This window comes from Aplidium turbinatum, chromosome 1 (genome assembly GCF_918807975.1).
Source record: "Aplidium turbinatum chromosome 1, kaAplTurb1.1, whole genome shotgun sequence".
In the NCBI taxonomy this organism is placed as follows: Eukaryota; Metazoa; Chordata; class Ascidiacea; order Aplousobranchia; family Polyclinidae; genus Aplidium; species Aplidium turbinatum.
Genome location: NC_137472.1, coordinates 55,197,403 through 55,209,580, shown reverse-complemented (window position 1 = coordinate 55,209,580; position 12,178 = coordinate 55,197,403). Strand labels below are relative to the sequence as shown.

General features: G+C 36.6%; 1 protein-coding gene across 1 annotated transcript; it reads left to right on the top strand.

Annotated features, from left to right (window-relative positions):
* The first annotated feature begins 4,409 nt into the window (after positions 1 to 4,409).
* Positions 4,410 to 10,030, top strand: LOC145780707 (uncharacterized). The gene is made up of 5 exons (XM_082592327.1): positions 4,410 to 4,933; positions 5,816 to 5,898; positions 7,371 to 7,619; positions 8,297 to 8,430; positions 9,544 to 10,030. The coding sequence occupies exons 1-5, from the start codon at positions 4,622 to 4,624 to the stop codon at positions 9,756 to 9,758; spliced, it is 993 nt and encodes a 330-aa protein (XP_082448453.1). The 5' UTR covers positions 4,410 to 4,621; the 3' UTR covers positions 9,759 to 10,030.
* Positions 10,031 to 12,178: the final 2,148 nt, after the last annotated feature.

The window sequence follows — 12,178 nt, the reverse complement described above, 5'->3', positions numbered from 1 at the left end:
ACACAGATCCTCGTATGAAACATAGTTAACATACTTATGAACTTGCTTTTCTACGTAAGATCATTTCGTTTACATCATGAAAGCAACAAGCGAGCATAGAGCTTTGTGCGTTCTGTTTAACAGCAGAAAAATAGTTGAGAGATGATCAAACCGTTCACATCAAAGTATGTACAGCAAAAAAAAATCGGCTCCACTGCATTACAGATCGACCACACTCAATCCGCTTTGACATAACCGGATCTCTTGATAAACTTCATTGACCAATAAATCAGCCACCTGCATACAGCGTCACTTCTGGAACGAAGAAGCTTCAAGATCAAGCGGCGCTGGTTCGACTCTCGGGGTGTGCGCTTGAGCAACGCACGTTAAGGACTGCTCTCCATTCAGCGGCACCTAATGGATGGAATAGTTCCTCAGCAACAAGACTTCAACAATCGGAAACTTCACTCTGTCAATCTCGGTGACCGGGCCTGCGTCAGTGATTCAAAGCCTCTACAAGTATGCGAAACTGCCAGGATTAAGCTCTGCAAGAAGCTTTCCCAGTCCGAGGATAAAGATTCAATCAATCAAAGTTAAAACGACAAGTTGTATGAAAAGCAAGCCCACAAAGTTCGTTTATCTGAAACGAAATTATGCTAAGACAGATCGCGTGGTAGACTGCAGTTAATCGGTGCCCTCTGCTGAAGATTGCATATCATTGAAATAAGTTTCTGTTGTTAGCAGAAGGTCTTTTCCTAAAGCAATTCAAATACAACTTGACCTGATGAAAAAGCTTTTGTGAATAGTTATTATCTTCGACTGAAATGCCGACACAAATCAAATCTTGTTCATTCTCGTTGAGAAATTCTTCGTTTTTAAGCAAGGGCTGCGTCTCGAGTGTTTTTTGGTGTTTTTTTCTGATAAAATTAATAGCTCTATGGAGAATAACCAGTAGCAACGTAATAAGGTATAATCCTCGCCAGGAAAATAACCAGTAGCAACGTAATAAGGTATAATCCCTGCCAGGAAAATTTGTTGCTTATACACAGTTTCAACGTCTAGCGACGTTGCAATGATTGAAAAAGGGAAATTTTGCTAATTGAAATAGCAGAAAGCTACACTGTCTACAAAGGACCATGACTCATGAAAAAGCAAAATAAATTGTAGTTAGAGGCCATGGCAAAGTGCAATTAAGTCAAATATTTGTTAGAGATACATGGAATCTATAGAAACGCTTGATTTATTTATTTTTTTGTTTTTGTTTTTTTTTATTTCAACGAGTTTCGTAAGTGAAATTAAAGTCAAAATTTTTAAATAAAACTAAAATTTGTTTGAATTTTAAGTTATGACATTTATTTGTAAAAAATATTGTTTTTGTTTGTGTGACTTTCTGAACCATTATAAATGCTACTTGTTATCCTGCTCTGTGTTGTTTACATAAAAAACTTTCAATTTTAAATTCTGCAGAAGTAATTCGTCGTCTTCATAAAAGATTTAAAGGCCAGGGTCCTGAAGCCCAAACGAAGAAAGCTAACAAACACGCATGTGATCGCAGAACGTAGTCTGGTCACTAACTGCTCATGAAAACCAAAGTCATATTGCTTTCATCAGGCTCAGCTCTCCCATCAGAACACACTAAGCCAAGCAATCGTCTCGAAACCGATATGTGACAATTCTGGCATATTTTGCTCATTTTATCAAAAACTTAGCGTTGCCGGGAAATTGTCGCCACTTGGCCCAATTAGCTACGCATCCTTGTCCAAACCTTTAGACAACTCATGGCCCATGAGCCAAAGCAATTTATCTTTTTATGTGGAACAGCTGGGCTGCTCAATAAGATTTGATTGAATATCAAGCGATAAACGGATCCAGTAACATTCCAAAAAAGTTAATTATAGGCTACTGTTACGAAATTGTGTGATTATTAATGTATAATAACTGGAACTAAATTGGGTTCGGTGCGCCAAAGTAACTGTTAACTATAACAATTACAATTATTAACATTCTTTTATAAAGTCTTCAACGCATAGACAGACATGGTATACTGTAGAAAGTAGATTATAGAGCTCTAGTAGGAAGTCCACTCTTTGTGCCACCGACATAGCCTACAAAACTTAGTAACATCAATGGTATTGTCATACATCATTTAAGGAAAAAAATATAGACAAATAAACGAGTAAAATTATTTTCAAACATTTTCAACACATCGTTGTGTACTCATCAGAACTAGCCTAATAATGATTACTTCTGCAAAAATTAAAAAAAGCATGACAATTAGAATTTCAAGTTTTACTATACGCTATTGTAGTTATTGTATCGTTTGTAGTTAGTGAGGCGTTACAGTTAGACCAAGGCTACTCAACTGGCGGAACTCGGTCCGAATCCGGACCTTCTGGGTGTTGATGGTGGACCTTGAGCTTTTGGAAGAATAACCTCATTGCCACGTTTCAGGGCTTCTTTTAACAGATTTCTACTGGGAGGAAGCAATTTGTACTGTGATTATCCTAGTTGCTGGGGGGCTTCGATTCCCAGACTCCCCAACACTCTCTCAGAAATTCAAGTCGAGTTACATTTTACCTAAAAAAGTGGTTTGGTACAGATAGTTTAACTTTCGTGGTTACGTGTGAAGTAAGTTATTTACCGGATCGCTAAAAATATTCAACTTGTCAAACTGGATCTTTGTTAACATTTGTTGAGTAACTCTGATAGACTATATATCAAACCTCTCTATCATTGTCAGATGTTAGTATTTTCGACTAAAACCTGTAGAGTGTAGACCATAATGATTTTATTCATAGTAGGCTATTAAGCGTGTATGGTGTTTTAGACTCTTCAGGTAGAGGAAAGTCGTGTAATATGGACCACTTAAAAACATATTGCAATTACGCATGAGGTTGACGCACAAACTGAGAGTTCTTGGTCAGGTTTATTCACCACTGCCGTGAAGGTCTTTCATCACGAAAATCATATCAACACAATCACCACCAAACATACAATCCAAATTTAAAATTATGCGCCATGATGGTCCATATTACACACCACATGTGTAATATGGACCAACCACATGTGTAATATGGACCACAAGCATGAGTAATTTAAACTTCAAATAAATTACACAGAGGTAAACCTAAACAATGCAAAGATATTTCAGACAAAAAATGCGTTATTCTCCGGGTGATATGGAATGTCATTTGCTTTTTAATTAACGTTTTCATATCAGTGACTATTATAGCCTACCTAGTGAAGCAGGTCCAAGAACTAAGCAGTGTAGATCACAAGTAAACAAGAACTAGAAAGAACACTATAACACCAGCTGTAACACATGGTCTAAATCAGTTGTTTACAATGTTGCTATATGGAACAGTGGTCCATATTACACACCACCACCTGTTCCATATTACACTTCACTAAACAAAAAAATCTTAACAACCTCATGAAATAATCAAAAGAACAAACACTAAAATTTCTTCCATACATTAACTAGCAATAACGTCACTATACGACAATAACCCTTCCTTAGTCCTAAGTATCTTTGAACTTACACAAACCTTAATCACATAAACACTGTAAATAAGATAGCACAGACCCCTTTCAAGTTTTCCCTTGCCATGCCTTCTGAAAGCTGCACTAAGAAATAAATTTTCCGCCATTATCCTTTAGTTCAACTCTTATTTCAAGATGTTTACGAAGCATGTAGTTTTCAAATTTTTAAAAGGGCTAAAACGTGCTGTTCCATATTACACGCTGGTCCATATTACACGGCTTTCCCCTACGATATTTGAATTGAAATGGTTTTGAAAAAATTCGAAAAAATATCAGTTGGTCATGTAGGCTTGGCTAATATTTAATCAATCGTCAATTAAGCAAAAGTTTAAAATTTATCCAACAAAGTAAATTCACGAACAGCTGCATTATACTCAAGTTTAACTAGAAATGTTGAATTTTAACGGGATTGAATTTATTATTACTTCGTTATCATCAAAACTATGTGATAAATATTTTATTTTGTAGCAGATTTCATAACAAAACAAAAAACGAGATCACACATGCTTGATTGATCTAACGCAACACTGCCTACAAGCGGAAAAGGTTTCCATCTTTATTTGAGCATTAAATCGTCGTGACAAACAAAAGCTTTGTCTTGATATACTTTGAGTTTACTTTAATTTCGCCACACCCGTTTGAAAATTTGATTTGTTAGTAAAACCAAATGTTTGCAGAGTGCGCTAGCACAGTTTTCTTGTTTGCTTCACATAGCCTTCCATAATGAACACTGAGCTACTTTACTCTTGTACAAACGTCAAAGTCTTTTGTTTGTTTCCGCAACGTTGGCTATGCAAGTACCTTTTAGTCGAAAAAGTTTTCTAAATGTCTTGCCCTTGGAAACTGACATTATTATAGTTTTAAGGGCAAGCAGACACAGATGGGTTTTGTATGGAATACAGTTATGAAATACAGATAATGGAATACAGTTAGGAATTTTCGAAGTGCTTTTGTTTGAAAAGAACTGAATTATTGTATTGCAGGAGCTGTTCAATTAAAGCACATTGCAAACTAACTTTCAAAATCATACAATTTTCTAAAAGCATTTCTAAAAACCTTTTTGTAAGTGCAAAGCCTCAGTTTCTAAAGTTAAACAATAATGGCCCATTCAGAAGAAGAAGATTTTTTGGTTGAATCTGAAAAAGCAGAAGAAGTTGAAGAGAGCCTGATAGAAAGTTTCACAACAAATCTATTTACGATTAGAAACGAAGGGACATTGCTTGAAAAGGCATCACGCTTTCGAGAAAAAAATCCCGAAAAATGGAAAAAGCGAGAAAAAGAAAGAAGTAGAAGTTCTGAACTCGGTGCATTTACAAACGATAAAGATGCCCAGTTTTTAACTGCTTACTATGCAGAACGAGACAAACTTGTTGAGGAAAAAAGAATACGAGAACAGAATAGAAAATTTCAGGTACGTTCACCTTCATCTATAATATCAAAAAGGTTGCAATGGTAGTCTGTGATTGGGTTGTTCTGATGAAGCATCTTCAAATGTTCAACAATGAAGTTGTTTGTCACAGTCGTGACTATAGTAGGCCTATAAGTTATAGGCCTACTATAGTCACATAAGTTATGCCGCCGACTAGATAGAACTCATGTGTCGGTATGACGCTCGAAAAAGCGCCGGTTCAACAGTGGCTGTGTCTTTATCAAAATACGAAATAATAACCAGCTTGACTGGAGACAAGAAGATTGACTTTTTACCTTTTCGTGCACATAAGTTAAATCTTCAATCATCAGGAATAAGCAAAATAGTAGCCTTCCGTAGGACCAAAAAAAAAACAATGCAGAGTTGGTTGGATAATTTTTGTGCTGTCTTTTAAATCTCTTTAAAATTTGATTTTTGTATTTGTTGGATCTGCTGTAGAAGCACACTACTCATTTTTGGTTATTTTGTTAATTTTCATTATTATTTTGGTTCTAAATACTGACATTTGTGTTATTTTTTAGTTTGTTGTATCCAGGCTTATACCTGGTGGTTGAAGATTTAGATTAAGTGAACGGGAAGGCAAGGAAGCCAATTTTCGTGTACACTTTCAGTCATGCCTCTAAGTGTCCTGCCAAAGACACAGCCGCATGCTCTTGAGCAGAGAAAGCAGAATCAGACATTAACGTAGCCTATATTTTTCTTCTGTAACAGACTGATCTTGCTTGATCAGCTGTAAGCTCCCTTATAAACTCTCCCCATTTTGTTCTAGCCTATAAAGTTAAAGAAAATAGCAGACTCACAAATACAGAAACATAGCTTTAATACAGTCTACTGGCAGTGTCAAGCCACTTTTTTGCTTTACAGATTCCAAACCTTGCAATCAGTTTAATGTTCAACCTTCCTGTAGAAATAAAAGAAAGTTTACCTCAGTCGGACGCCTATGAAAGGTTAGAAAATGACAAAGCGTTTGCTAGTTCACTACAGGAAAAGCAACGATACGAATCTGAAACTCTGCATGGCTTGTGTGTAAACTGAATATTTTAATGAATATAATTAATAATTTAGATTTTTTTTTAAAATATAAAATGCTCGAAATATTCTCCAAACAGTTTCTTTAATTTGTTTAAAGGAGCAGGTTAGTTCAAAGTATAAGATACGGCAGAACACCACATTATCACTTTCTTGTCTCCAAATGATATAACAGTATTTTTTATATCCATTGTGAGCAGGGTCTGATTAAGGCTCACGGGGGCCCGAGGCACAGCTAATTTTAGCGGCCCCTATTGGCAATCATTTTCGATGCAAAGTGGCAGTGTTCAACTTTTGCCTAGCATTGCCAGTAACTTCGCCAAAGTGTGACGATTCGGAATCGTTATTCCATTTAGCAATCGTTACAAAATTTGAAATCGTTTCTCAAAAATAACAACTGGTTTGGTTTGGTTTTGAATCTTTATTCTCGGACTGACAAAGCCTTGATAGGTTATTCCTGGTAGTTTCGCATACGTGTAGACTCACTGTAGAGGCTTTTGACGCAGGGCCGGTTACCGAGATTGGCAGAGTGAAATTTTCTGATTGTTGAAGTGTTGTTGACGAGGAATTATTCCATTCACTAGGTGCCGCTGAATGGAGAGCAGTCCAGAAATGCGTTGCTCAAGCGCACACCCCGAGAGTCGAACCAGGCACAAGAACTTTGCTCACTGCAATAACAACTGTGCTCACACTGACACAACAACTTTCACTACCTACGCCTACGGTACTAAAGTAAAAAAAAATGGGGGCCCCCAAAACCAGGGGGCCTGAGGCCTGTGCCTCGTGTGCCTCATGGTTAATCGGGCCCTGATTGTGAGCGTAAATCGGTCATCATCAGTTATCCTGATCTAGCCTACTTGTTGTTTTTGCACAATAAAACATGACAGTTCTTAATTTTTGGTATAAGATCACCTGACCTGGAATCAAGTCCCGGTTACCGGAAGTAGCAATCGGAACTTTAACTACATAATGCTATGTTTTGATATTGAGCATTCAGATATGAAAAAATTAAAATCAGTGGTTTTCAGCAAGTTTGTAGTCACGTCCCTTTCAAAGATCTATCAAGCTTTCTCATATTAAGGTTTAAATGCATCAACAGCGGATCTTCTTAGCAGTTGATTAAGCTAATCTTCTGAATAGTCGATGAAGAATGACATTCTGCGTAGTTAATCCGCAGATCAATAATCTGCAATTCTAATCAACGGCTTGCGGTTAGAACATAACACGAAAACATAATCTCCAAATTAGACTTTTTAATTGGTCAATTTTTTTATTTTGTGAAAGCTTTTTCGTTGGTACATTCAACCTTTAAAAGCATTAAAAGTGACCTTGATTAAAAAGGTTTAAAATTTGTCTTAAATTTAGTCATTTTCAATTTTTCTTTGTTTAGCTTGTTTGAAGATTTCAACATTTTTCATAAAGACCTATTACAAGATGTGCTTTCGCATTTCAAATCGGCAGAGGAAGAGCCAGAACTTTTTATAACAGTAAACAAAGGAAATTATCTCCTCAATCGTTTCAAAGAACACCACAAGTATGACAACTGCAAATTAAAATGCACATTCCACCCCAGCGGCAACAAGTCAATCCAAACTCACCGCACAAAATACCTTTCTGTTGACAAGCTGGGCAAGACAAGGTTTGATAAATGGTTCTTATTATATTTCAATGAAGTTAGATGGGGTTAAATTTACGGATGAATTACAACACTGTAATAGATTGAGTTTCGCTTTTAGCAGCATGATCGTTCCTTACTTCACAATGTAGATATTAACGACTTGTTTTAGCCTGATGCTGCGAGTTCGCTGTGGTAATAGCGAATTGCCCCAGCTTTCGGAACACAGTTCCCTATAGTCATGTGCTATGACGAATGGTGTTGAAGTCAGTAAGTCGTTGTTTAATGCGGCTCTTTAATTTAGCTTGAAGCTGCTGTCTGTTGAGTTTCTTTTTTTAAATAGAATCCAAATTTATTGTATTTAAATTATCGACATGTTAAGTTTAATAGAATCTTAATAGAAGACACATTTCAGTTAAAATGAGAGTAGGCCTTAGTATTCGTAACTAATTTAGTAATTTGTAACATCTGTATTCAACGCTAATAGTCAAAATAATGTAGCTGTTCAAGTGTACATTTTTGCGGTTAATGCTAATTTAAAAAAGTATTTTAAGCTGTTAAACCGAGTTTAGACATTAAGTAGTTTATATAGAATGATGACTGGAAGTGCCATAGACGGAAAACATAAAACTTGTCAGTGACCTTGCTGAAGTAATTTGAGTAAATGTTTTCCTTATGTTTCTTGTTTTAAAAATTTGCAGATGGAAACATGTGTTCATTATAAAAGGATACACTAGAGAGGAACTGGCTTGTTCTTACCTCACGTTACACGTTAGAGCAAACGGCAGACATCAAAAGGATGATGTTGGAGAAGTTATTCTGTCTGGAATGAATGGTAGTTTCATTTTGTTTTTTGTTTTTTTAAAGCAAGGGTTGCATAAAATCTCTTTGTCATGATTTATTGCAATATTCATTACATTCTGTTTAAAAGTGAAACTAAAGTGTAAACCAAAATAGAGCTCAGAAGTCACGCTCTCTGGATCCATGATTAAAAGTCATTAGCCCAAAATGAAGAAGTAATACTCAAAAATTTTTGTTATGAAAACTTGCTCATAAAACTAATTGCTTTGTTTAGCGCTAAAAGCAATGCATATAAGGCATTGATATTCTAGAGCCGCTGTTACGCTAACAGCGCTTCGTAAAACTAACAGTAGGCTACGGTAATAATGTAATCACACTATAGTGTCACTTTATTCCAGTTAATATCACGGACGTAATGTCTTTCAATAGGTGATATCCTGAAAATTACATTAAAAATTTCATCTTATTGCTTTCACTGTTGGCTTGTTTGAGATGTTTGTATAATTTTCTTCTTCGTTTGAACTATCTTAGCCACTCCAGGAGTCGAGGGGCTTTGCCTTTTACCACACTTGGGCAATGGCGGTGACGCGGTTTAGATTTTTGGGCAGGTGTCGAGCAGCCATTACATTGATTCGTCATCCAGTTCACGCAGACCACGCACACCATTTGGCGCATGGTAGATGGCGCAGTTACAGATGGTGTTGTCTGCGGTTTGTTCCTCCTTGCCACACTCACAGATCGCGGATGCAGCCATCCCCCATTTGTGCACGTTGGAGTGGAATAGTCCGATGCCAGTATGCAGGCGGTTGAGCCACACACAGGCCTTCCTTGGCAATTGCATAATAATAAGCCAACATTGTTTTAAACTGGTTAAAAAGTTATAAATAAACAAAAAAAGTTAAATTATTATTTATTTTGAGATTTGTTTGCGACGGATTGTTAAGAAGAGCATCATTGTGTAATGTATAGGCTACATCATCAAGTGCTAATCGAAATAGCAAAAATGGCCTTTTTTCATGGATGCAACGCTTGCAGATCTAAAATCATAGTAAAAAAGATCAATTAAATTATCTGAGATTGTTTGGAGCAATAGTACACAGTGAAAAATATTTTTTTTTTTTGAAATTTCAACTTTTTATAATTTCAGCAAAAGTCTTGCTCGATGATCCAAATTTTTATCGTGAGCCAACGGATTCTGAGACTGTGTACTGGCACAACGCTATCCACATACCTGGAATTAACATCAACGCTACGGTGGAGCTGTCTCTTCCATCTTTCGTGGCTCCTCCAAATGAAACAAAAGAAGAAAAACAAACGTTATCAAAACTAATGAAACAAGAAATTGTAAAGTCACCTAAATAACTTCATCATTTTAGAGATTATGTGCATGAGAAGACATGTTATAGGACACAAGACTTTGCAACAGCATGGAACAAAATTTTCATTTCATTCTTTAGTGGCTGGTTAGGATAAAGATAAGATCCTTGGATGAAACTTAACAAGGACGAAGTTTTTTTTTTAAAGGGATACTAAAGGAAAAACCTGACTTGGCGATTGTACACGTTCTTTGTGTTTAACATGCTACCATAAAACGATTTTCAATAAAATTTTGCCCAATTGCGGTCTGATCAGCATTCCGCGCGTGCTTTTGTCAGAAATTTCAAAACGGGAATGTGCGTGAGCAACGAAGCGTGCGACGTATCGACTAGCAATCAGCTGATCGGGCAATAGTTTCTACTGCGGGCGATTTAACTGTAGGCTATGTATGTATATCAAAGCATCAGATTTCAACATCAAAACATCAGTCCGTTTGCTCAAAATATCAGATATGATGTTAAAGCATCAGATGTGGTAACGTGGGTTTTGTTATTGCTGTCGATGGTGACGTATTCTCTCGCAGCGTTTCCACTTTTTGGTCATTTTGAAAAAATTAAAAATAAATGAGACATTGGACTTTGGATCTTGCCGGTGCCGTTGAAAACAATTCTTTTTCGATAATTTTTTTTGAAATGTATTCTTGAATGTTCAGTTTACGCATTTTAATGCTTAATTCCCGTTTGAAAATTTCCTTTAGTATGCCTCTAATTGTGAATACCGTATAGGCTATTCTTTTTTTATACCCTGCTGTTGGAACAACCGTACAGTATAGTTACCAACTAGCATACACTTAAGTTTGAATGACTATTTTTGAATAAGTAGCATGAATTTATAAGCATCATAAAAAGTTATATCAATTTTCTTTTTTGTCTTTTTTACTGTCATATTTTGTCGCTTTTTTGTGCTATGTTACAATTTTTAATATGCTTAACCCTGTAGGTTACATCAAAAATTTCCACCACCTGCATAGCTACGGTCGGCAGACCTCTTGGCATGCGACAACTCAGCAAGCACATTTCAGCTACTGTCAAGTCAGCAAATGAGATTTACGTGCTTACATTGGACTTGCTTGGTCATCGCTTGCTATAAACTGAATTTACTGACATCATGTGACATGCCAAGTTTCGGCTTGCTCAGTTGTTACTTGCTCAGTTTCACCATTCGCCAACTTCAGCCACTTGTTGAAATGTTGTTAGCTCAGTTGTCACTTGCTCAACTGCCATTTGCTCAGTCCCCAACTGCTGACTTGTCGGAGACTCGCATAGCAACATAGCGAAGTGGTGAAAGCCTTTGTACTATTCTCGAATGGGTATCGGTTCAACACCGCTCTAAGGACAACTCTACTATGTTATTAGAAACACGCTTAGTGGTATGTTTGAAAGTGCATAGCCAAGGATATCTAAAGGAGAGGATACGAAGGCTCACAGCGATTGCCTTATTCTCGCGACACTAGAAGGGCGGTATTTGGTACTGTGTGGAATGAACGTACCGTTCTTTTCAAAATTGCAGAAAGTTTTGTAGTGTCGCTGATACAGTCAGCCACAAAACACAGTTAGCAAATGTTATGCACCGCATAGTTAAATAATACTTGTTTAGAAACATACTTGAAAGGTTACCTGTAGCCTAAAGGGTTTTTCTTAAAACCTTTGCAGTGGGCTAGGTGTAAAGCAAGTACGCAGGTAGTTGAATTAACAGTAGCCTATGAGCATGCAGTGAGTATCCAGTCTTGATACTAATGGTGTAATGCAGGTTATCATAGCAACCTTTATTAAAATACTATCTGTGCCAATTGTCATTTTACGACAAACAGAGATTATAATTATTTACGATAAGCAGAAGCCTTTCTATTGTCAGACGTAATAAAACCTTTCGTATCCCCTTCTTTAGATATCCTTGTCCATATAGTCTTCGAAGATTGGCTTCCTCGCCTTTTCGTTTACCTAATCTAAGTCTTCAACCACCGGCGTAAGCCTGGTTCTAACGAAAAGTGGAGCTACTTTGTATTGAACTCACAAAAGCACCGAGCATATACGATCCAGGAACCAGCCAATTGGTACCGGTCAAATCATATTCCTTATTTTATGTTGATTTAACATTCGTGAAATATACGCAACAAATATCGATTTACTTGTTGAAAGAACCTAAAAACAACCCCGTTAAAAAGTAGCCATAGGTAACATATGATACCATAGAGCCGGCCATAGTGTTTGGTTATTTTGCCATGACGTAATAAAAGAAGGTGCTATTGTAGACGTATTGTTTTGATGAGTAGGTATATGTGTACTATATTGAACCGTTTTTAAATGAGGTTGTTTTATGTTGACTGTCTAGGATGCAGTATCTCCGCATTCGGAAATTTTGCAGTGGAAAAATTGTTTTTTTTTATTTAGTGTACTTAACTACAT